Here is a 27,021-nt window from a genome sequence, read left to right on the forward strand (position 1 = left end):
TGCACAAGTTTGACGGAAATGTTCGGTCACGGTGCTCTCGCTATGTTGGAATAGGAAGGCCGTTGTTGCACGCCGCTTGATTTTGCCATTAAAAAAGAGGGAAATATGCGTGAAAAGAAGAAAAACATCAGGAAATAATTGGTAGTGGTTTTCTGAAATTAGCTTTGAAGCCATGAAAGTCGACTTTCTTCCTCTACGCACCTCGTTCCCAACAATCTACCTGCGATGTCCTCTCTTTTCGTTTTATCCGAAGGAGAATCGAAAACTCGAAGGGACACTTCTATAGCTTTGAACGTCCGAGGAGTCGGCAGGTGTTTCCGAAGGCCAGGAGATGCAACCGAGATAAACGTCTGACCGGTTCAAAGAGCCGAAACGACTGCCTACACTTGCCTATTTACATTTCTCCGCGGGTGCTTGCTGTCTTCTCTTACATACGTACCCATCGGATTTACCTATTACCGTTTCGTGTTTTACTCTTATTGAATTTTACCAAACTGTTCAGGCAGCTCACGCGTGACGATCGATCTCCGTGTGCGTAAGTATTGCTCGCTTTACGCATCGGTGCTTTCCTCTCCTCTCTCTCACTACGCAACGGTGCACTAATAGGCATTAACGAACCGCCGCTTTGCTCTGCTCTCTCCTCTATTCCGTAATTCAATTCCATTTCGCATGTAAATTTCAACGGTTGCTTTGCGAATTTCTCTACGCTCCGCGGATATTTGCAGTACTCTGTAAGCTCCGTTCATCAGTGACTTTGGCAAACTTCGTTGCGTATAGTTGTTTGTTGTTTTTTACACGCACGGTCATCCGTCTTTTCCCATCTCGGTCAATCTTTCGTTTTTTCTCTTTCTTCCTCTTTCTCTCTCTCTCTCTCTCTCTCTCTCTCTCTCTCAGAAATTAGTCACCCACCACAGGCTTCGGCCTTTTCTCCGTGTCTCCGCCTTTACGAAATACACGTTATAAGCTTATTGGCAAGACGAATCGGTTGTCAGTCTCGTTTCGGGAGGGTCGTAGATAACAAATCGGCTGAAATACATCCTACCATACCGAATGAAGGAAAGGGTAATTTCGATTTGACGGTTCTACCCTCCCTGATCATCCGTTTTCAACGCATTTTTTCTATCCCACGTCAGTTATCACTTTCGTCGTTGATGAATTGAATATACTCGTACGTGAAGTATTTTTACCAATTGCAATGATCAACGAATCGCTAGTGTTGAGCGAAACGATCGTTCTTAATGAACACAGGGACATTGCTCGATATGAATCTATAGATTACCGATTTATATTTCATTTGTTTTCAGCCTTCCTGGATGAGGAGTCGAGAGTACTGGGATGACGGCTTTGAGGAACGCTATGCAAAATTGATGAAGGACGATCATCGCCCTCCACTGAAGGTAGGTAATCTAAATTGGAAAGGATCATTTTTTGTACAATTACAGTTTCATTTCCTGACTGATTTCTTTGGCCTTTGAAGAAAAAATAAAGGAATCGAGATATTTCTAGTAGGCCTAAGTGAATTTAGGACGATCTTTGCAAGCAACTTGTCAGCCTTTGTGGATCTCGTCGTGGTCGCGTTAGTCGGAAACTTTTATTCCCCGGGAAGAAAAGTTCTCCTTTCAGTTTGTCCCTTGAGAAAATTGTAGCACTATATGCTTTGACTTCGAGACTTCGCCGAGTTATAAGACCTGCAACGCCCTCCGAATAGATACGACAACACCAAGTTTTCCTCTATTTTTTCGTCGTCCGAACTCATCGAACTATATTCTGAAATTTTTTCCACAACCCCATCGTACGTGAAACAGTCCAAGTACGTATTATTTTACAAAGGGAAGACGAATCCATTGAAGAATTGGATTTCACGGATGTTCTCGCAAAATTTTTCAATCTACAAATGCATTGGATACCTGCACTGGGTTGAACTAATTGTAAATTTGATTCATTCATTGATAAGCACTATGGTTTGATATGGACAGGATTGAAGCGGGGTATCGATAAACTCGGAATCCTCGATATTTTCATCGATAATCAAACGATTGTTCGATCTACTTTATTCGCGTCTCAAAGTCAATGAATAAAATAAAATATCCGAAGACGATGGTTCGATACTGTGAGGAGGCTACGAGTACATGCGCATATGAGTAAATGCATCCTCGTGTATCTGGGTCACATGGATCGAACAAAGGCACGCTACGACGCGATGTATACGAGAATATTAAATTTATTGAAAACCCATCTTGAGGTGGGTGTCCGAAGTTTCATCTTCCTTGTTTTCCAATCCATCGCCGTATGAGCTGTGACGACGTTAAATAAGCATTCACCTACGCTTACACACGCTTCGTAATACCGTGTATTGGGTGTGTAGAAAATTTCTTGAAACTGTACGTTTATTGAAAAGCGTTCACCTTCTCACCTATCGATTCACCTTTCACACACTTACGACTCTACCCCTATTACGCTTTTGTTAGACCCATCTCACTGCGCAGCCTATATCAGACAATTCTAATGATAAGTTGCAGTTTCTATGACTAGCCTGAAGCTGGGTTTCTATGTCAAGTCAAAAAAAAAAAAAACGTAACACTATGTCGATCCCTGACGTGCATGACATACAACGAGTATCTATCTATATGTAAGTGCAGTAACTTGAGGAGTAATGGCCGAAAAAAGGCCCAACTTTGACGGCGTATTTTGGTATTATGGAAAAATGAATAGGACTTCTTTTCAGAGGGTTTATTTAACACATGTATTGAAGTGTGAAGAAAATTTTTTTTATTATCATTTTGATGCAAAATAGCGGCGACAAAACCAATCTTTGAAATCGCCTTTTTTTTTCAAAATCTCCTTCACGGGAGAACGGATTTCTCGTAAAGTGTAAAAAAAAGTACCTGGAACAGAAAACCAAAAAATTTTATAATCTATATACTATAGTGCACTTTTGAAGAAATGAATCGAACTTTGGTCAAAAATAAATGAGCAGTTAATTGTTGACGAAAAAAAAGTTTACATCAATTAAAAAAACGGCTGCGTACATCGTTCCGCGCAAGGCAACGGTCCGTTCAAGTAATCCGTCCTGCTAGTTTGAAAAAAATGGTTTCGAGAAAAATGCGCTTAAGGTTTTACGAGCACTCAGCGCGCGCTCCGAGGCACTTTGCCAAAGCCGAGAATGGAACCTTTAAAAAAAATGTTGACAATAGAACCAACTGGATATTATTTTTACGACCCTAAAATATTGTTTGAGCAAAAAAAGAGAAAACAAAAATCGAATTTGCCAAAATACTAAAGCAGTGTTACCTCTTAAAAGGAATCGCTCCCCTTGCTACTCTTCGGAAGCAATCAACTTCCGATTAATACAATATACTAACACGGAGTATAATTTAAATAAAAATCAGTAATTTGTCACGGATACTGGAAAATACGGTTTCTCGCATAACTGTATACGATTGTTTTACTTTTCCTCTTCGAATCTAGTCGCAGCCTTGACCTTTCGCCCCTTTCGAGCTTTGGCTTCTGTAATGCGATTAGCAAAGAGATATATCGTTGGGCCGACAGAAGTATACAGATCTTTGCCACCGCATAGAAAGATACCCAGAATCACGTAGCTTACGGTTCGAAAGACATCTTTTTCGGAGTATGATATCCCCATACCCACCGCGCGTAGCTTGTGAATCACGCATCTGACGCTTCGGTTGCATGTACTAAGGCGTGAATTGAGTATACGTATAGGCCTGTTGTATACAGACTATACGAACCGCCGGATCCATTGGTATTGAAATTCCCAAGACAGAACTATTTCTCTTGGATCCGGACCGCGCTGATGGGTTCTGGGACATAATTGAACCTCAGTTTGAGAAACTAAGGACCTCCGGGAGGACCTCGATATTGGATATATGTTCAAGGGTTTGAAGACACGCCTGTACGATTACAAAATTGAACATGCAATCTTATTAATGTCACTTTCGTGATCTAAACTACTGCCCTTCAGTTACAGAAGCCTCTACAGTGGCACCCTTCTTTTTTTTGTCATTTCTTTTCTATTCCATTTCAAATCCTGAATTTTGTTGCATTTTCAAGTGAAAAAGTACTTGAACCTTGGAATGATTAGAATATTTTTACAAATCCATGATTGTTTGTAATTTTTATAAATAAACATATGAAGAAAAAAACGTATTTATGTGAATGTAATTCGTTAGTGGAGAAATTTGACGATAAAGGTGTGCTAAGAACGCTTGGAATTCATTGGTTGACAAACAGATATCTCAGAATAGCCGTTAGATTTTGAAAATTCAATGCATAGGGGTAGTTTTCACCCTCCTGAGGGGTGCATATAAATAGTATTGGGGTTTGCATCTATTCTCGGCCTAAAATCTTACCGTCTCAAAACAAATATTCATACAAGTCTCATTCAAGACTGTTGTGCAAAACAATGTTGATAATTCACTTGTTTTCACCCAGTTCTAGAGGTTGTTTTCGGTTTTAATAAATTTTGACATCAGATTCGCATTTAGCATCGTAAAGCACTTAGGAAACGTAAAATTTGCACTTCCAAGACAAAAAAATCAAAAAAATCTTATCGTCACATCGGCAAGTTCGATGTCACGATTTTTATTTCCACCGTGTTTTTGAAACGCCGGTTCAACCAGAGTTTTAATCCTACCGATCTAGTGTAGTACTATTAATTCACCTATTACATTAGCGTGACATTCGCGATTGTGATTATTGGACATGATTATTGATCCGTGCGCGTTTTTAAGCGTGTCGCATTCAGAGAGCGGAGGCTGCCAACCATAGCGTTTTAACGCTACCTCGAAGCAGCGCCAGAGAAATTCGGATTAAACTAAGACGGCCTTTCCCCTGGAAGAAATTTTGCCGCAATTTAAGCCAACTACATCCAACCCAATCTAACTTGTCAGTTACACTCGGAGCAATAGCGCTCACTTTTAGAACGAATCGGTGCCGACTCAAAGTTAGATTTTCTTAAAGCGACGTCGCTACTACCGTGAAAACTAATTCACAGTCTCATCTCAAGACTCAGGAGCAGCTGCCGCAGGCCTACCATGCGGCTAAAAATTTAAACCCCTGGGGATATTGGGGATGAAAATCGCGCGATAGGCTCGCGGAGACGCGAGTCCGATAAGACTTCGCCGACATTCTCCAGATTCTGGGACTCGATCCTCCGTGACCCTTGATTCTCGCGTCCCTCCCAGAGGTCCGCACACTGCCGCTGCGGAAGGTCACAAATCTCGTCAGATTTTAGGAGCGAATAAAGCGATTCGGGTCTCGGCTCGATATCATACACCCAGCGCAGGAAAGTGTCGTTTTTACGAGGCTCCTTTCACCCGTATAGGAAACACCCTCCCTCCCTCCCTTAACACTCTGACTCTCCCTAACCGTCCCCTGTCCTGCAAGCTTGACCATTCTCGCCTGGTGATTTCGCCTTTCCTAACCGATGAGCATTACGACCTGGATAATAACCGTTCTCCCGTGGAACTTTTAACGCCGAAGAAGATATTCCAACTTTCGTTGAACGACCATCGCTACCCTAAAGGATAACGACACTAACTGTCCTCGGAACGACTCGAATATAACCGGCGAAATGATAACAGTCAAATCATTCCAAAAAGATAAATCTCAGTGTGTTGCAATAGGTGTAAGAAAAAACGGTTGTTGGAGTAAGCTGATTTAAGTTAGAGACTTATGTCAAACTAGGGTTCGAAAAACTCGACCGAAGCTAATGAAGTTCAATCTTGACGACTTTTTCATTCGGAGAAAAAGTTTCAGAATATGCAATTTCAAGAGTGAACACCTTGTTGTTAACAAAGTCAAATTTTTTCATCCCAAAATCAGCGTATTTATATTCTGATTGTAAAAGAAACTGACCCATCTGATATGTAAATGAGTTTCCTCGCAATAATACGAAGCAATTCTTCCACTGAGCTCGACAGTATATAGTTAAAAAATATCCTGCATGCACAACCGTTACGATTCAGAGAAAATAAACTTACGATACAGAAAAAAACACATTATCGTTATCCTAAATCTAACTCGCGATCAGATATTGTATGGAAAATCCATTTACGGACGAAATCGATCATTTTTCATTGCAATTCAACGAGCAGTTGGGATTTTCAAGTGTGAAAAATGGCAGAGTAATGTTTTTTATTTTTTCTTATGTTGTACTTGCAATGAAATTCAGTATTTTAAAATTTGGTTCTATAACGTGATAGACACTTTTTAGCTACACGTGAGAAGATGATCTTGAGTGACACTTTTCGAACCCTTGACTAGACACTTTTTCGACCCGATTATACATCCCATAGATCCGTAATTACTTATGCATGTGAAGCCATCACAGCTTTCTTGCATCTGAATTTGCAATCCGTTGTGCAGGTATCTGCAATAGTCAGATTACCGAAGTTCTGCAAGCTCAGCGGGAAAATATTCCGGCATGAAACGAGGCAACCCTTAACGGAGGTTAACGTCTGTATCTTGAGGGAAATAGGGAACGGGGCAGATGGAGACAAAATGGGTACTTATCTCTCGTAACTAATGTCTAGCCGTTAAGCACAGCTGACTTGTATTTCTCGCTGCGAACAATAACCGTAAATTTTATCCCGTCGGGCTTCTTCTTCTTCTTCTTCTTCTTCTTCATCTCTTTTTCTTTTTGTTCTGCCATAGAGTTTGCGACCACCTAGGCAGCAGGCTATTCGGTACAGTTACCGCATAAGGTGAACGAGCTTTCGGGCCAAGAGATTAACCATTTCGACACTTTGTTATTAAACGAAGAGAACAAAAGCTCCCGACTGACTACTTTTGTCGCGAATTATCAGCATTTGCAACATTAAATTTCGTCAACACTTCGCGTCGTTCGTGGTAAGAGTACAAGACCATGCAGATCGAACAATCTATCTCGCAGCGTGAGTACAGGAGGTAGCTTGCCGTTACTTGGCTGCTTCGATTTGCCGCTTTCATGGATTCACAATGTCATCCTGCAGCGAGCAGAGGATCCTCTTGTGGAAAGATTGAAGAATATTGTCGCGTTTATGAAAAGCGGGAAAAGCTCCCTCCGTATACGGTGAGAATATTTCAAGTGGTTGTATCATACCTAGTCGGGATTTTTCGAAAAGCGACATCCCTTTCTATTTCATTTTCGTAATGTACGTACATATATTCGAGTATATGCACAGAAAATTTCTCGTCGAACCGACAAATATTCTCGAAGTTACGCGCACATTTGCAAAGACGCCGCAGAGCGTGTTAAAGTGCTTTTTGAAACTTAATTGAACGCCTTTATCTCAAAACTGTATTTTCAAAGTCGGTGAGCAAGATTTCTTGAAAACAGCTGAACCGATCAGTCTCAAATTTTCACACAAGATTTATGAATATATCTTCCAGTGTTTGAGCGAAGGTTTTTTTCTATATTTTTTATTTAATAAACAAATCAAGGCGAAAATTTTTGTGGAAAATCGAAATTTTTTTTTACAACCCGTCGTTTTGTTAAATTTTAATATTTTGCTTATTCCTTCGATCAAAGACCAGATAATACCTTACATAGACTAAAACTTTTTTGTATTTTCATTACGGATGATTCGGTTCAGAGATGTCTTGCTCACCGCAAGACGCCTTTTTTAGAGATGCTCCCGGAGATTGTCTATAGCATCTTTAAAAATCATTATTTTTATATTAATAAATTGAAACGTCTCTTCATGAAAAATCTTTGAAAGATATGTAGTTTTTCTCTGTTTCCTGACCAGGTATAACCCCGCAACTCCACGTCAATACTTTCTGAACATCGCTTGGACTAGGGTTGAAAAAATCTCACCGACTTATAAGTAACAATAAAAAATATCTTAACTATACCAGGCGTATTTGAAGTATAAACATACGGCATTGATAATCCGTTACTGAACAACGGAGCCGTTCATTTACTATTGTATGCATGTTATACAGTTTCAAATTCACAAATAATTACCAAGTACGGATCAAGCGCCGGAAGTGTGTCTATTCAATCTCAATTAACCCGATTAAATTTGCATTCGAATCTTGTCCTACGAGAACGTGGCGGGAAGCTCCCTGAGAATTTATCGACGCTCGTTATCGGTTAATTCCTTCTAATATAAGCCATACCTAGGCTTCCGTCTGCAATTTTCCGCTATCGTGGTTCCCTAATTGCCAGGCGTGACTCGAGAAACTTGAGATAATCTTTCGTCGTCAGCGCAGCTGCAGACCCCGCAGAGTATAATCCCCCAGGATCTCGCTGTATATGAATGTATATACGATACGATTACGGGATCCGGCTGTGAATCGGGTGAAAAAAGCAACAACGCGAAGGGCGCGTGTACAGTTCAGCGACGTTTCTTCCTGGTTTTTAGACAAAAAGTCCCGCAGCCTTTTGTCTCGTTTCCGAATCCAAGATAAAAGCGACGATTTCGACTTTACCGACTGCGGTTACGATCAGACTCGACGTAATCAGGGACAGGCGAGTCTGAGTTCGGAAAAGGGTTGCAGTAGGTGTAGTATAGGAAAGTCGGTGAGATCGGCTTTCGTCGGCTTATCTTGCGGTACGTTCGACCAAGGGCTGTGTTTTACATCCAAACTTGTATCAAACAAGGTAATCAAGATAGCCGCCTGTGGTAGTAACCGAGAGGCTTTTGCCTGCCTCTCCTGGTTCGCCGCACAAACTTCGATTCGGAACGTCGAAGCCTTCCGCGATGCTCAACCGGGGAAGGGATCAATTCGCAAGGTATTCGGGGAGCAGAGGTAGAACCGCGGGCATCGTCTTGCCAAATTATAATTGCTCGAATATTGAAACTGACGAGACGTACACAGACGCACGCGGACGCGTAGATATGGGGCATTCCGTGACATCTCGATCAAGATTCTACGTCGACGAGATTCGTATGAAAGTTCACGACGAAAAACAGAATTTTTCAACCCAGCGTATCCGAAGTATAATTCTCATGTAAAAAATGCAAACCAATAATAATAATAAGGTTCTATTTTTTTATTTATTTATTATTTATCTTATAATATTATGAAATTTTCATCTTCTAATAGGCGTGAAAAATTTTCTTATATTTTACAAGATTTTTCTGAATTTTTTCAGGCTTCGGAAAGTGGTTTTTTTTTATTTTCAAGTTTCTAAATCACACGTCAGATACGCCGGGTCGAAAATTTGTAATTGCGTGTTTCGTCATGTATTTTCATGCGAAAAAATTATAAAGCCAATCTAATTGTAAGACATCGGCGTAGAATCTTGATCGAGATGTCATGGAATGCCCCATATACGTACATTTGGGGACAACGAATTTGAGACAGCGAATCTGATGTTGACAACGCAGAGAAACCTGCAGCGCCACAGTCGGCCGAGCGCGAAACAAACTCAGTCTCAATTGAGTTAGTTTCGCGCTCCGCCGACTGTGGCGCTGTAGGTTTCTCTGTGATGCCAACATAACTGTCCGGTGTAAAATATTAGCCGATTTCATTCCAACAATTTGACATATCGGTCACTCGCGTGTATTGCCTGGCACGTACCGTGCCGCGAATGTTTTAATTAATTTTTTTATACGGACCGAGGTTTTGAAATTATTTTTTGGTCATCAATTTTCGACCCTGACGTAGGTACGACGACACCGAGGAAAAAGAAAAACGGAGATAGGCGCGGAGATAATGCAGAACGCGTATCGTCTGACGCGTGTAACAAAAACCTTTAGGTACTCGTTTCTTGCTTCATCGCGTAAAAGGAAAAGGAATATATCCTTTCGCGTAGTTTATGGCCGCGACTTCCGGAGAACCCGTTACGAGCACCTAGAGCTAAAGCTCCCAGGATGCTAGACGTAAGAATATTTACGTCACGGCCGTGCTGCGGCATGTTAGTCGAGCACTAACCTACGATTTGCTTTTAACCCTCCTTTAACCCGTTTTCAACATGCAAATGTTCCATGCTCACATACATTATACGTCTTATTTCATTATAGGTATACCTATAAATTACCTAACATGTTCTCGGGTAGGATAGGGAAGCGACTTCGTCTCTCTTCTAGACTGCAAATCCTGATCCCAATCACTAGGCGTTCGATAAAGTTCTGATGGGCGGGGTTCAAGTTTCGAATTTGAAAAGTTTCGAAAGCGCCTAATTCCGAATTATTTGGTGGCGAAACTTGAACGTAAGGAAAACAAACTTTAAAGAAAAAACAAAGTTTCGAATGGTCGGAAACCCGACGACTCAAAGTTCCGAAATGCAAGATTCCGATAGTTCAAGTTACGTATAGAGCAAAGTTCCGATAAATAAAGTTGCAATGGAGTAAAATTCAAAGAGTTAAAATATACTCGCACAGCGTAGTTTACTCAACGAGTGGGTGTAAAAAATGAGAAAAACCAAAAATCAGAATGACCGGGATTCCGAACGTAAAAACATCGAAAATCCAACACAAAGAAAGATGAAAGTGGTGAAACTTCATCTAATCATCATAAAAATCTTGGATCATTCGGAATTTTTATATTTCAGATTTTTAAATTTTCTCATTTTCGCGCTTTCGGAACTTTGACTTGTCGGAGTTACGCCCTTTCGGCATTTCCTCCTTTGGTAACTTTGAGCCTCGGGTTCCGGACTGTTCGAAATTTTGATGTTTCGTCAAACTTTAATCTTTCTTTACTTCAACTTTCGCCGCTAAAAAATTCGTGATTCAGTGTTTTCGGAACTTTTCAAAATCCAAATTTCAACCCCACCCCAGAACATGATGACTGATATCGGAGTTTCCGCGGCAAAATAAGTTCATCGAAAAAATTCATATCTTTCGCAGTTTCACCGCATGCCAAAAAGCACGGTAAACTTTTTGCTCATCACGCGTGTGAATTGTGTCGATCTCACTTTGCGCACTTTGGCCCCAGGTAGAAGAGTGCCTTTGAAATTCTCGTTGCGTCGCGTCGCGTCCCGCAGCCTTCTTTGAACGTATTCAATTCATGATCGACGATCGAGAAAACAAGAGTATCGAAAATCGACGTGGCTTGGTTCGGCGTGCCGGAAGAGAGCAGTCAGCACTCGACCGAGTCAGTCTCCGTCGAATCGCTGCTGGCTCGACAAAAAGGTACGTCTAAGGAGCGGGCAGAGCGCCTGCACATCCTGCTTAAGGATTCCGGACGTCGCTCTCTATGCGAAGAAGCTTTACGAGTGGTGGGATGAGCGCGCGGCATTTGTTTTACGGATTGGCTCCTCCGGCGAAATGGTGTTGGTTTGTTTTACCTTTGCCCTTTTTCTTATCCAGCTCCCTTCCTTCATCCTCTTTTTCCAATTTCTCTTTTCTTCTTCCCCCTCTCCCCCCCCCCCCCCCCCCCGTTTTTTTCCCTCTTCCCTTCAGTCCTTTTGCTATTCAGAAACGGATCATCCGAATTCGAGACGATCGGAAATCGATGTCCCTCGCTTTAGCCTTCGTCCTGTATTTTCCTCTCGGTTTCATCGTTGTATATACCTATGTATGATGGCATAGCCAGAGATGAAGAACACTTGTCGAGATAATCTGGATATTGATATAACGATGTCCTTTTAGTACTGAAAAGTTTGATTAACGGCCAAAGAACAGTGCCGATGAAATGTCATTGATCATTCAAATTTCCCAAAGACGGTCAAATTTTTAACGAGACGTCAGGAATGTTTGCTAACTTGTTTCACGGTACCTTAATTCCACTTTTTTCTCAAACTCCTCATTTTTCGTGTTTCCTGTCGTTTGTCTACTTTATTTTTCCGCAAAATTGCTAAATGTAATATTTTTCTACGTGCTCAGTTTCCAAGCCGAATGATGAAATTGTCGAACGGAAATTAATTCCGGTTATGACTCTGCCTATTGTGCCGAGCGTATTACAGAATAAAAAATAAATGTCCCGCCTATATAATCCATCCGTATCGCTGCCTGAAGTGCAGCACATACGACTTTCATAAAAACATCGAGTACTCAAGTCAAATAACGATAAGTGGATTTATCCGTTGGAAAAAAAAAAAAAAAAGAATTGAGTGCTTTATTGTGCCGATAGAAAATTGATATCATACCGTAACGTCGTCATTTCCCGCGCTGTTGTATCATTATCAAATTACTTGATAGTAATTTGTACACCGGTTATTCAATATACAAGGATGAGGTTGTAGCGACAACTTTGTTTTTTTTTTTTTTATCCTCGGGCGTGGATATCATGTCCCTTATGAAAATCTCGGGCAATACTCGGAAATTAATTTCAGTATGCGAATAACGTGTAAAGACAATGGGAACTTGAATGTGTGTTTAATTTCTAATTTCTTCGTCTTGTGTCGTATCAGGATGGTTCGTTTTTTTACTTTGCTTTTTAAGATCCCACTCTAAAAATTTGTGAGAAATACTGAAAAAAAAATTGTCGTAAAACCTGGAGGAGGTAAGAAAATATTTAGACGATGCTACCAATTATTTTAATATTTTTTAGTTATTTTTATGTGTACATCTTACGGAGTTATATTTATATAGATTTTACTTTGTTTTTTTTTTTGTATCGTCTTTCAATCAATCGTTTACAAATCAACAGCAAACTGCGCCTAAAAATTCCGCAATTGGCTTATCTCGTCTTTTATCCGAAAGATTAATCGTCTCGGAGAAATTTGGATAACAGTTTTTGTTACCGAAATAAGAGTATCGCATCACCTTAACGTCCCTGTTTCGTTTTCAGTATAGATTTTTATTAACAATGATTAATTGGACCACGATACGAAAAAAACAAACTAAGACATCCGTATACAAGTCCGTAAGGTGTACACATAAAAATAAATCAAAAATATTACAATGATCGGTAGCTACCTCTTAATATTTTTTTACCTCCTCCAGGTCTGAGGATAATTTTTTTTATTTTATTTCAGTATTTGTCACAAATTTTTCGAGTGGTACCTTGAAGAAAAAAAAAAGAAAGTTTAAAAAATAAACCACCCTAACGTCGTATGCATGTCGAGTGTTAGAACCTTTTTAAACTTGAGTAAAAATCGACCCCGAAGTTCGGACATGGTCAGGGAAAGATGACGATAAAGATAAGTGGCGTTCAGGCTCTGAATAAAGGGAGAAAGAGAGAGAGAATTTCAAGGATTAGGGAACCTTGGGATCCTGGAATATCACCAGATACTCACAATCGGGATCATATGGGATCTCGGGATAAAACCCTGCGCCTCCCTCCGTGTATCGTAATTGCGAAGAGAGGATTGTTGCGCTGGAGGCAGAGCCATAAAATAAAGTGGAAAAATGAAAAACAAGAGAGAAAAAAAGCTGATAAAATAACCGAATGAAATCTCATCACCGCCTAAAAGTCCAATGCTGAAACACATCGCGGAATTGTCGCACAATTCATCGACTTTTTTTCTCTAGGTATACCGGAAAATTTCACCCAAGAGCTGCGCTACATGCTGTAACGAAATATTTTCCAGCGTGAATTTCGTTCCGTAGGTATGAGAAGATTTTAAAATCAATCTGACAGTGAAGAAGCGAATCGTCTGCGTTGACGTCGATTAGTTATTTATTTGCCAAAATAACGCACATGAAAAATAATGTTTCGTTCATATTCCTCTCATTATTATTTCGATGTATAGTTGCATTCATTCGCACAATACATACATCAACGAGTACCTACTTATAAACTATTAATGAAACTCTCGAAATTTCTACTACGTTTTGATATGTAGAAGACAATTATTTTTACATTGGAATGAGTACAAGTAAATTAAAGACTCATCTTTTTTCGAAAGGTGTTGTCGTCGACTCGGACATGTTCCGTTTTAAATTTATTATAATAATATTCCCGACAGGGTTCGTCGATACTTGAAACTATACAACAATTATGTCGTGAATATGCGGAAAAGGATATTGTCAAAATTTTATGCAGTGCTTGGCTAAGCGTGACAGTTACAGACCTCATCTTAGAAGTTTTAACGACCGACTGATTAGCTGGCCGTAATCCTTGCTCGGCTAAACCTCTCCTTCTCTCTTATCTGTGTGTGAACACATTCGTATTTTTCCTTAGAAACCGCCGCGGTTAAACTGAGACCCAGCCAGGATTATTCAAAAATCGTAATTTTTCTAAATTTCATTTTCATAATTTACGTATATTCGAGTATAAACACAGAAAATTTCCTGTCGATCAGACAAATATACTCGAAGTTACGCGCACATTTGCAAAGACGCCCCGGAGCGTTTGAAAGTGCTTTTGAAACTTTGAACGCCTTTTTCTCAAAACTATGTTTTCAAAGTCGGTGAGCAAGATTTCTCGGAAACGGCCGAACCCATCAGTCTCAAATTTTGTCCCAATCTTTATGAATACATTTTTCAGTTCTTGGTCGAAGATTTTTTTCTCGCCGATAAATATCATCCATTTTATAAGCAAGCTAAGGCGAAAATTTGTATAGAAAATCGAATTTATTTTTTCTGAAGCCGCTGTTTTGTTAAAAATGAATAATTTGCTTATTTCTTCGATTTAAGACCAGATAATGCCTTATATCAACTAATACTTTTTTGTCTTTTCATTTCGGATGATTCGGTCCAGACGTATCTTGCTCACCGCAAAACGCCTTTTTTTTTACAGAAGTCTCCCTGAGATCGGCTAAACGAGCTTTAAAAACCATTATATTTACAAATGAAAAATATCAGAACGAAGTTCAATGTTACCCCGATATGTACATCAATTTTTATGTTAATAAACCGAACCGTCTCGTCGTGAAAAATCCTTGAAAAATCGCTTTCTTCGCCCTCCTGGCCGGTCATAACTCCTTAAAAATAAACAAACTGTCAGATTGCTCGAGAGACTCTCCGGACCAGTACCGTTCAATTATTCCGAAGAGATGTTCCATCCGGCCATTAACGAGGTTCGAAAGATAAGGTTCATACGGCGGAGTGCAGTCTGCAATAACAATCTACCTTTCCGTTGCAGGTATTTCTCGTCCCGCACAGCCACGCCGATCCAGGATGGTTGAAAACGTTCGAGCAGTATTTCCATAGCTCGACGAGGGGGATCCTCAACAACATGGTTACCAAGCTCCAGCAGTGGCCCAACATGACCTTCATATGGAGCGAGGTTTCGTTTCTGTCGCTGTGGTGGGACAGGTACGTTGATTGATTAATATAAGCGGCGGTCCAGCCGCGTCTTTATTTCAGCTGACGTTCCAGCAAGCCGCCATATTGTCGTCGAAATAAAAGGGAAAGGGAAACGAAGAGGGCCTCGATTTATCGGACCCTCCAATTCCCCTCCGACGTTGGTCTTATTTTCCCGTCTGACACGCGGACTCGCCCTCCACTAGGATTGCAAGAATTTCCGGAATCTCGAATTGCGAGTGCGAGTGAAAAATGTACGCGAAACTCGGGGGTGAAAAATTCATTACAATTTGCAGGCCTGCAGCTATTTTGACCGTTTCAGGGCGCGCCGATCACGGAACAAAACGCCGTGCCGAATGTCTTGCGAAATTGCGAATTTCGCTGAGCGTAAGTTTCACGATAACTGTAACGTGTGGGTGTGATGAAGAAAGTTGAGGAAAAATAAGAAGAGGGGGAAATAAGAGAACGCGAAAATTGCCCTTCCTGGGACGGCGGTCGCTTGATTGATGCTCGCCGGAGGTTTTTTCTTTCGGAATGCAACCGACGAGAGCGAGGATGCGGAATTCTTGCTTCCGGTGCATTGTCGTTTACTGTATTGTACGAATACTACACAAGTGCAGCGACCCGGTGTTACTCTGCTTTTGTAAAGACTAGACGGGCGATGCTGGGGAGAAAGTTTTTCGGGACTGAATTATATTGTTTACTGGGGAAAGGGAGAAAAAGAAAAGAGGGAAAAACTCGACCGACGATAACGGCAAGGGCAGACTTTCCCCCCGTGTTAAATCTTGAGCCAAGATCCATCCACCGCAATAATGGCAGAGAAAGAGAAAAAAGTATAATAATAGGTGAAAAAAATTAAATGACCTTTTTCATCCGCTGACTCTTTTCTCGTCTCTCTTCTACCATTCGTTTGCTGTTGTTGTGCTTCATCTATGGCAGTATAATGTAACCAATATCGATAACGGTGTAATGGTTTCCATTTTACGAACAGCCTGTTTCATCGGCCGTTGAAAAATGTATGCTGCGTCCGAAAGAACTTTATGTCTTCTAGTACCGAGTCGAGTTTACAGATTTTTTATTTTCCAGATGTAATATACCTTTGACGATTTGTGCTTTCCAGCGCTCATCCGACTAAGAAAAGAGCTGTGAAGAAGCTGATCAAGGAAGGCAGGCTGGAAATGACTACAGGCGGTTGGGTTATGACCGACGAGGCGACCTCTCACGTTTACGCGATGCTGGACCAGCTTATCGAAGGTAAAATTACCCTCGTCGTTTCAAAAAACTACACATGTTTTTTATACCGTTTCCTACAGATTTTTACTCGCTGAAACCGAGAAAGATACTCAAAAAGTTCCGTCATGTCAGGTCTTTACTTGAACTCGTGTTTGCACTTTCGTTCGGAGTGAAAACTCCCGTTTAACTCGAAATCTGGTATCCTATTCTTGATTCTGAAAATCCTATGCAAAAGTGTTCTCTTACTTTCTTTTAATATGTATTATAGTTCGAGACTCAAGAATAAATACAGAGAAACAGAAAATGGAAAACGGAAGCGTGTTCGGAGAGGTGTCAAAGAGAAGAAGAAAAGATTTCACAAGCAAAAAATATGAACACGAAATGTTGAGTAAATTTTATAAAGAAATTGTTTGTTCAATTTTACAAGAAATATTGTTCAGTTCGTTGCAACGAACTGGTGGTTTTTCATTATTTTTATCATTTTTCTTATGCAAACTACTTGTATTCTGCTAGAATACTGTAGGTGATGGAGAAAATGGAAGACATTTTTGGATTCAGCACACTCGAAAACATAACAATTACCAAAACCATCCCATGCAGCTGAAAAAAATTATTTGCACTTCGCTCTTTTATCTTTCGTACGTTCCTCGTTTATTTCAATTAACGGATATTCTGATGAATTTTTCCCATCGAAAGTATGGAAGGAGGGGGAAAAAAATGAAAAATAAATTATGAAGCCTCTCAAAGGTTGAATATTTCCATGTATTTCAAAGCTAGAGTAATTAGCTGTCTCTCATTTCCGGGCTGCTTTCCTCGATCTTCGGTTCTTGTATTTTAATCCCTTGAATATGAAATTTTTTTCAATTACCATCATCTTTTTTCCCCAGAATATCACAGAACCGAGCAATTATCGGACAGAGCAAAAAAGTTCCTACGTAAACGATTTTCTTTTCAGCGAGCGACATTTTATGTGATGATGCTTGCGTATTACAAGTAACATTCAAACGTGCCAGTCTTTTCCATTATCTGGAAAAAAATGTAGCGGAATATTGATGGAAAATTGATCTGTTCCCTTTCTCTGCTATTATTTTACGATTAATGTAGAAGAATTTTTAACGGTCACGCTTAATGACAGTGTGTGAAAATTCACTTTTTTCGATTCCATAAAATATTCCCATTCCTAGTTTTCGGATTCATTCTCCGATTTCTATGAATTTCAACGGTTCACGTTCTGAAACTTTCTCCAGAAAATACGAAAGCTTAAATACGCTGCATCTTCCGATTCTGTGCTTATTTTTTTACCAAGAAAATTATTTTCACCTACAACTCTGTTAGATCGTTGATTCCAAGCACCGATAGACATGCAAGCCTGCAATTTACCGAAACGCGTGTCCTGCAATTTTCAGAATTCTGAGTCGTATTAAAATGTGGGAAACATGTATATTACACCTGAAAGGTAGCGCGCAGCGTAGCGTAGCGTTAGAATAACAAAGTGTAATTAAATTCCAGAGTTCCTTTTTCATCGGGTGAAAAGAGGGCAATGAATCTCATGCATATTAATACCACTCCAGTTTTGCGGATTGGATTTCAGAAGTCGCGGCTTTTCTCGCAACTTCCTTCACTCGTCTCCGGCATATCCACTTAAGTTGAAAAAAATCCTCGCGACTCGGCACTTTTCTCAACCTGTCGCAAGTCCCGTACAGAAATATGGAATAAAGAAACGTTAGCGATATTTACCGTGCAAGGAGGTAAGAAAAAAAAAGAGGCACCGTTCCACATACCATAGAGTTACAAAAATCCTCGGGGACTTCGTTTCACCGTTGAAAATATCGACTACAAGTTTACCATATTAAATTCTGCGTAATTGCAATTATCTCAATTAACCGGTAATTTTCATTATTACGTTCAAGTCTTCTAAAGAAACTTTCCAACTGGCATCGACCAATTTACATCAACATGGAAACGAGGAAGGGACTAAAATTGTATCGGTAACTATCTGCAATTCGAACCCAATCGTAATGACAATCTAGGAATATCGAATATTGATTTAGATATCCAGGTTTTGATTAGTTTGTCAAGGAATCGGACCTTTCGTAAAGATGAGAAAATCGCCACCGTCGTCGATCCGTGCAAAGCTTCAGAGTCGTCTTCTTTCAACCTGCAGCAATAAAAATCCCGTGATTCGGGATTGCAGCAGCGAGGACTTGGAAGTACTTTACGTCCTTTGCGGTTGATCAGGACTCGCGTCGTTACCACGAGATTGAAGCGACCCTCGATCGTAATCTCCTCGACAATTTTCCACCCTTGGCTGCACGTAGCTCATTGTAGCCACATTTTTTGGCTCGAAGCCTGCAGACGGAGGATTTTACATTACCGAAAGAAATTAAGCCGGAGGAATCTGCAATCACTTTGCCGGATTTACTCCACAGCTTTTTCCACGAAACACATTAACCCCGAAAACGAGGCTCGAAAATGTTTCAACGTTTACACTGAATCCGCTCGTTTTCTTCTCAGAAAGTATACATATCTCGAAAAGGATATAATTCATGGTTTTCGTGACACGGCGTTTATACACACGAATTATGCGACAGGTTTTTTCGTTTCTGCTTACATTTGAGAGAAAAAAAAAAAAACTTAAGACTCTGAGAAGCCGGTTTTATGACTACAAGCCATTCCTCGAGTGCCGCTTTTCCTAAGTTACCTAAACGGATTACGCGGCGACACGAGGTGTCTCAACGTGTCTCGACGAATCCCACGGGAAAACGATGCCTTTCTTCTCGCTGACGAGGTGTAAGGTTCTGAAGAAACTTGGAACACCGGGAATGTGATGAGGATGAAGAAACTATTACAGGCTCTCTCGCGAAACAAGGAATTCGTAATCAAAATTCACCATCGTGATGTCTGTAAAAAAAAAAAAAAAAATGGCACACGTTTGCAGAACAGGCGATAAAGAAAAAACGCAATGTATGCTATTTTCATAGGTAAAGGAGGAAAGGAGTTTCATCTTGTTTCTTGCCGTATCACTCTCAGAAGCTTGATATGAATTTCGAGGATGAAATCTTTCTCCAGTGGTGGGGCAAAAACCGATGAGAAGAAACGGGGGGGGGGGGTAGGGGGTGAGCTTCTTAATTCACTCTCCCAGTTGAGTATACATACAGATATATTTGTATAGTATATACATATGTATAACGTATATGCATGTACATATACTCGTACTGCATAGTTAAACGAAGTACGAAATTCTAATTCGACAATTTTGTTGAATTATTTATACCCACCCTCTGCTTCGCTCTCTCCTTCTTCTCAGTCCTTATCCTCGAGTTGAACTTGAAATAATGAAATTTCCCGATTGCGTTGCCTGATGCTTAAAGGCTGACGGTTCTCTCGCTGTTAAATTCTCCCTCGGTGATTCTAGACCGCCTTTCAAGATATTATCGGTGTGAATATCAGATGCAAAAGATCCGACTGGTAAACAGAGCTTTTAAATTCAGGCTCTTGAAACTTATTTTCCAGTAAAATACGTGCTCTATTCATCGTTGCTTACGGAGTTTTTAATGCTTCCTTTTAATAATTATTCACATCGAAACTGGCCTACTCCGATGGATTTCATCGCATTGAAATCGCGATACTCCGCCTCTCGAAGATCCTCGAAAACCACTCGGCGTTGAGAGCTTCAGAGCATAACTGAGGTAATAATAGATCACTAAAATCGAAGCTCGTTCTTACGACGATAGAATTGGTCCGTTTCATCGAACGAATTATAAACGTGAACCGATATTAATTAACTATACTACTTTCACCTACTTATATAGGCGACATGAAGCTTCCGTTGTACTTGCAATTAGCGAATTCGTTATGCTTTTGTGAAACAATACGATGAAAATAATGCGAAGCATCTGAACAGGTGAAATTTCTTACTCCACGCTCGTGTGCATTACGACGATTGAAGATATATTGATAATGATATTGGAAGTGAAAATTTTAAAAGTACGCCGCAATCGCGTTGACTATGTTAACTAATAATAAGTCATGTCAAATCATAGTGTTCAATGGACCTGGAAGTGTCCTTGAATTTTGCTTGTCCTTCAATAGTCCTGGAAACTATCCTTGAATTTTTCTCGTGTCCTGGAAATGTTTTATTTTCAATGTTCTTGAATACCCTAAAAATGTACTGGAAATGTCCTTAAATTTTGTTTGACCTTCAAAAGTCCTGGAAACTATTCTTGAATTTTTCTCGTGTCCTGGAAATATTTTATTTTTAATGTTCACGAATAAGTTGAAAATATCCTGGAAATGTCCTTGAATTTGCTAGAGATATTTCACCGAACGCCATGCAAATGCATAGGTGCGAGTAAAAAGAAATTCAACGAATAACAGAGCTGAAATTGACTTGCACAAATCTCGGAGTCTCTAAACAACAAGAAAACGACCGGGTTCCTCACGTGCTGAACGAGAACACAGTTGCGCATTTCGATTACATTGCACAGTAGAATGCAAATGGGTTAACGTGTTCGATTTTCCTCGGTCGCTGCTATTCTTTCGGCGCCGAAGCGTACTGTTCGGGAATAAAGTTGGCCGTACTTCAACGTTTATTATTATTGCTTCGATTCAAAAAGTCAAGCTCTTTCACCGGCTGTAGCTGAACGTGTCAGACCGCAAAAAAAAGTTTGAAAATTTTTGCCTACCCTCAGGATCAACCGGTTGATTCGGACTTTGAACGGTTGGATGTTCATCCCTGCAGAGCGTGGCTCAAGTGTCAGATTATCACGGCATTATGAAAGTTGTTCCGGCAACGATTGCTCGCGGGAAATAAAATATTTAAACCTCGCCAGAGTTCGGAGAGTTGGAAAATGGCGCTTACCTGATTGTGAGTTTGAACTTTGCAGACGGCGTTCGTTCCGTCGTGCCCTCGAAAACTTTGCGGTTAGTGTAACGAACCTCTTGAGCGAGGCGAGTTCGTTCGATGAAAGCTCCAGTTACCGCGATAGTTAAAACCCCAATTCGGTCAAACGACGACGTGGCATGTCAATTATTGTCCTTGCGAATCGAGCCGCTGTACGCTCGATGCTTGTTTCCCACGGTGAAAAGTTTACCCAGAATAAAACGATGTCGGGTCAACTTTGAGCCACGAAAACCACCGCGACGTCTTGTTATCAGCTTTGAACAATCACAAACGCTACGGATAGTTTATTGTCGGAACTGTTTTCCATCTACGCTCATCTCACTCCAGTGGCATGTAATTTGAAGCTTTTACGGGTAGCTTGACCCTTTAATTCACGCTGGGACGCCCAGCGTCTCACCTTTTTTTCCACAGCTTTTTATGTATTAAACTACTTTTTTGGTAACAAGTGCCGATTTTTTTTTGGTTCCAAATGATCCCTGAAATATTTCCAAGCCTAAAAAAAAGGCGAAATTTGTTGCTTTATTTATTTACTGGAAAAAAAAGTATTTTCTGTTAATATAGCACGAAAATCCGAATACCATTTCTTACACTAACTCAATACGCGGGAAAAAATTTTCTTTTTCTTTTTTTTTTGTTGTTAAAAACAAATAAAAGTACCATGTACTATGTACTAGATCAAAACTAATAATTGTATTTACTAATAACTTTCATTTCGAGAGTTGTTGGCATTCTAATCTGATGAAAAAGTTGTGTAATTTTAGAAATTCAAAACGCTGGAGCCGATGGTAAAACCAAATACATATACAATTAAAGTGGTTTCGTTGTTAGAAAAGTTTTTCGTTCAGATTTGTAAATAGAGACTCTACAAACGCCCATTACCGGGTTTCGCTAAAATCGAGTAACATTGTGCCTTTGCTTTCGCCATAGTAAATCTGCCATTTCGGTTCTACACTTTTCACTCAGTGAACCAAAAAATGTTGAGCATCGAGTTTCATGAAAATCAAATACGTTTTAGTGTTTGAGTCACCATATTTAACCCACCATGATCTCAGACTCGTAATCAGCGATCTCAGAAACCATCCCATGCTAATATCAAAATCGAATAAATTTTTGTATTTACGCCTTGTGCTTGAAGAACGCGCGAATAGAACAATTCGCATTAGCTGCGCACTTATTGATTTTGAATTCAGATTGCCTAGATGCCGATCTATTATCGCCTACTTTGCAAATTCTGCCAATGTGGCAACTACTCAAAGTATCAGTAAATGCCAATTAAAATCAGAGTTAATTGGATTCCATTATCCAACCTCGGCGCCATATTATCCGCTTCGAAGCGATGATACGATTTCCGCAAAGTCCCGGCTTGTCCCTCAGTTTTCTTCTCTCGTACAGTTCGAACCGATTTACAGGATTGTCTCGAAACGTTTCGAACGATCGGTCATTCACACGGTCGCTTTGAAAACCGCGACACAATTAACGCGACAACCTTACTGTGAGAAAGTATTTTGAAATATTAAAAAAATAAATTCAGCCAATGCAGCCACAAAAGTTTCTGCTCTCGTAAAATTATCCAGCCGGTTTTGCCAATCCAATTATTTGTGTCTCGTCAAACTGAAAGAACCCAAACTGTAAACTCACGGCTGTAACGCGCGAGAACAATTTTCATTGCTTGTAACTCACGGTGATAATATAACGTCATTTGAATTGCTTTAGATTGGATAATTAAACGTGGAGTAGAAGGAGGGAGACGTAGGTATTCACCGAGGGTATAAAATGTTGGGTATAGGAGTTGCTCGGCTTTAAAACTGAAATGAATTATCTGAAACGTGTTTCGAGTAAACATGAGGATTTAGGGGAGTGAAGCGGTAAACAGTCCCAGGGAGGTTTTGGCTCCGAAGAGTCTTTAAAAGTTTCGCTTCTTCTTTTCTCCTATCCCGCGCGATCTCATTTGAATGCAAATATCTGCGGCTTCCTCGGGGCAAAGTGACAGAGCAGAATTCTTGCTGTTCATGACGATATTGTATGTACGGTACACATCATACGTTCGTACACTGCACACATGCTCAAGTACTTCTATGGGAGGAACGAAAATTTACTAGTTTTCCATAATTACAACTACAATACGGTGTAAATTTTCCATCAACGATCGGTACGAAAATCCTATTACTTTCAAACCGACGCCTCATACGAAAAGTCTCACGTTGCAGATTATTTTTTTACAAAAACTAGCGTGTTTCGACACTCACCGCGAAAACTGAAACGTTTCAATACAGATCAGTAAGAGTGTAGTATTTATTGGTGGGTATAAAAATCCAAAAAGACTGATTTAGTCGATCTCCAATAAGATGAAATAGTTGTTACACTCTTGTAGAAAAAATTACGCATAGTTTAGGTTAGGACTACTTGATGTAAATGTAATCAGACCAATTGACATTTATATTGATAAAAATCTGGAACAAATTTGAAACATCTGTAAATTATTTTGACGCGAATAAACGCATATTCTGCATCCGCAAATTTACTTTATTTACGACTATCGCACACCCCACAAATCTTCAGAAGATCCTTATTGCACTAATCGAGACTTGACAGTTTTCGCGGCAATGACCGAAACGTGCTAGTTTTCGTAAGAGGCGACGAAACATACTTGGCAATCGTTTGGATAAACGGAGTATACGAACGCTTTTGGGAAGGCTTTTTCAGTTCTGAATTTTATCCACATACAGTGATACCCTCCCTTATCTGGACCGTCGAATAATTCGGAGTAAATTTTGCCGCGTAAGCCGGGTTCGATTGGACGAAAGGGTCCCTCGTCGAGTTAGCATTTTCAATGCCTTCACTAACACAGGGTCCACGAATCCACGTTGCAGGTAATCGGCAAAAATATTTCCACGGACCAGTGGGCAGCCATGCGATGTCGTTTGCCCGGATTAACGGGAGGGGAGAGACTTTTTGCTGATAAACAAGGACGATTACACGATTTTTCCACCTCCTCCTTATCATCATTCTCGGTTTATCGCTTCGCGAAATCCCTCAGATTGTCCGCACGGCATGGGCTACAGGACGAAACACTTGAAAAAATCCACCCTCGTATGATGAATGTGCTAAATCCTCTCCCAGATGGTTAGCCGTGATTACGTGTCCAACGTACATTCACCCTAACAACCTCTAAAAGAGACTCACTGTAGCCAGATTGCAAAGTGAAATTTCGAGGCCAAGCCCATGCCTTTTAATCCATTTTTAGTGTCTTCCTGGAGGTCTTGATGGAAACTTTCGTTGTTGGTGAAACAGTTTCATTCGAGGGTGGAGAACTTTCGATGTAGGCTGAACCAAAAGTCGGTAGAGAAAACTTGCTGAAAATGTTCGCGGCTATAGTGTCAGGAGTAGTAGAGTGATTCGGTAGTGTTTTAGCGCGACGAATCCAACGTGGCCGGAGATAACTGAAACTAGATAGTGTTACGAAAGTTAACCGAAGAGTGCGAAAAACGATCAATCTAATCCCCGCAACTTTTTCACCCCCCAATCTGTTCCGAGACAGAGTTGTAACATCGGGGCGTTGACAACGGCTGTTGTGTCTCTCATACCAATTTAGGTATACATTCTGCTATATTTTCAACAACGAAACACAACAACGTGTGAAGTCTACGGTGCTAAACGATACGGCAAACCAAAACCACAGCGAATGAAATCGAGGAGAATCTATTAGTGACCATGATCGGTTTGAGTCGAATTGAAAACGGACGGTTAACGTGTAAAATTGTGTCGCCTCTCGAAAGAAAGAATACTCACCATTTTCGAAACTACATGTTCCACCACATTGCAGACCTTCGACCGGATTATTCTTGATCCGATTTCTCAATACGTCTAAAACTGTGTACGGGGGTAACCGTGTGGGATCCGGGGTACAATCGGATAAGCCGGGCAGACGTTGAATTCCCCAAAGATCGACATCCAAGAGTTCCAAAAATCCAAATGTCTCAACTCCGACGACGGCTTCGAATAAATTGCTGCCGGATCAGTGACCCGTTTGCTCTCCACCCCCGCAGAGATCGAACCAGTCCTACGGTGGATACGCCCCGGCACCCACACCTTCGACGGAGTCCTTGGGTTCGATGGGTACCGGGATACGCCGCCTAACTAGCGCTGACTTCGGGTAATTCTATTACCTGCCGAGACATCCCGCAGGATTAATTTTGCGGCTTCCTCGCACTTAATTCTAATGACAGCGCCAACCCTGCCTGCACTGCCATTCTCTTCTCCCTCCCCTCCTTTCTGTAGGATCTCAGTCGAGGAGGCCCATTCCCCATTTCCTTGAACAACCCGCCTGGAATTACATACGGTTAGCGGGTGTACAGTCCAGGGTGGTCCTTAAGGACGTCATTTTTTAATTTTGGCCGGCTCTCCTTCCCAAATCGTCTCCAAATAATTAAAAAATAATACTATAATTTTTTCAAATATTTAAACGGGTTTCTTGGGTCGCTGATTTCGAAACTGAACTGAAAATTTGAAAGTTCAAAATCGCGGATCCAATATGATGGAGCGAAATCCAAAAAGTCATTTGAATTCGATAAAACTCGCTACTCGGGGATTTTCGAGGTCGCTGATTACGAATCTGAACTCGAAATTACAAAATTCAAAATGGTGGATCCAATCCCCAATGTCAAGTGCCTTTTGGGAATTTCGTCTACCATATTGGATTCGCCATTTTGAATTTTCAAATTTCGAGTTCAGATTCGTAATTAGCGACCCAAGAGACCCCCTATACCAAATGTCATCTAAATACGTTTTGTAGATTTTACATGCCTCTGAAAGGATTAAATTGGGAAATCCACCCTCTGCGGGACACGGGTTAGAGTCGCGATAAAAATCTGAAAAAATGAGGGAATTATTTTTTAATTATCTGGTGCTGACTTGGAGGGTGAGCCGGTCGAATTTCAAAAATGACCTTTTTAAGGACCACCCTGATATGCACGTATGTATATATTGATACGACACGCCGGTATAATAGCATGTGGACCGAAAGGGGGGGGGGGGGGGGGGGGAGGCACACGTTACACGCACACGCAAACGACTCATGTGTATGCGATTTAGCGAAAATTAATACCAGCTTTCCCCCACGTTTCGCAACGGAGAGACCGGAATTGGGGACCGAAAGTGGGTTGCTCGTGCAATTGAGCTGATCAAAGGACCCGAGCAGGGCTAGAGCGCAAAAATTTCGAATACCAATCGAGGTTTGACGGTGCAGTTTGTGCCGCCGAGAATTCATGCCGTAAACAGCGGAAACGGTGATTGAAATAATATCGAAGAAAACAGACCGGGACTAAGATGGGCTGACGTGATATCGAGTCCATGCGCCTAATCAGACCGATGATCTGACCTCTATTATTCCAGGAAAACTCGCTTCGCGAATGAATAAAACACATCGCGATGTAAACGAGAACGTTTTATGATATTGCCTCGATAGATTGCCGTCCAGGGCCGTATTAATCGCTCAAACTACCCCGCAAGCTAACGATAAGGCAGAAAAAGCACGGGAATGCTCTTCCTCGCATATTTATAATTCGCTTATCTTTTTTCGATGATCAGTGGGTATAACTAGTCGTGAATCGATTTATCGAGAATGTTATTCGAGCCCAACTCTCACTCTCGGCAATGAAACTAAAAAAAAACGGAATCCAGTATCCATCCCTGCATTTGATGTGAGACCATGCTCGTGCTTGTGCATTGAACCGGTTCAGTCTCTCTAACGAACGGCCGGTGACCCCGCCCATTTAATTTGACCCTGCATTCATCCCCTGTTCG

General features: G+C 40.8%; 1 protein-coding gene across 4 annotated transcripts in view; it reads left to right on the top strand.

The window, feature by feature from the left end:
• Positions 1-27,021, top strand: part of alpha-Man-IIb (alpha-Mannosidase class II b) — an 83,460-nt gene that overhangs the window by 51,003 nt on the left and 5,436 nt on the right. For all 4 annotated transcript variants that reach the window (XM_069135102.1, XM_046621645.2, XM_069135101.1 and 1 more), the window contains 3 exons: positions 1,305-1,397; positions 14,923-15,095; positions 16,204-16,337. In XM_069135102.1, the coding sequence (XP_068991203.1) occupies positions 1,305-1,397; positions 14,923-15,095; positions 16,204-16,337 (400 nt within the window). The remainder of the gene's footprint in view (positions 1-1,304; positions 1,398-14,922; positions 15,096-16,203; positions 16,338-27,021) is intronic.

Source organism: Neodiprion pinetum, chromosome 4 (assembly GCF_021155775.2).
Source record: "Neodiprion pinetum isolate iyNeoPine1 chromosome 4, iyNeoPine1.2, whole genome shotgun sequence".
NCBI lineage: Eukaryota > Metazoa > Arthropoda > Insecta > Hymenoptera > Diprionidae > Neodiprion > Neodiprion pinetum.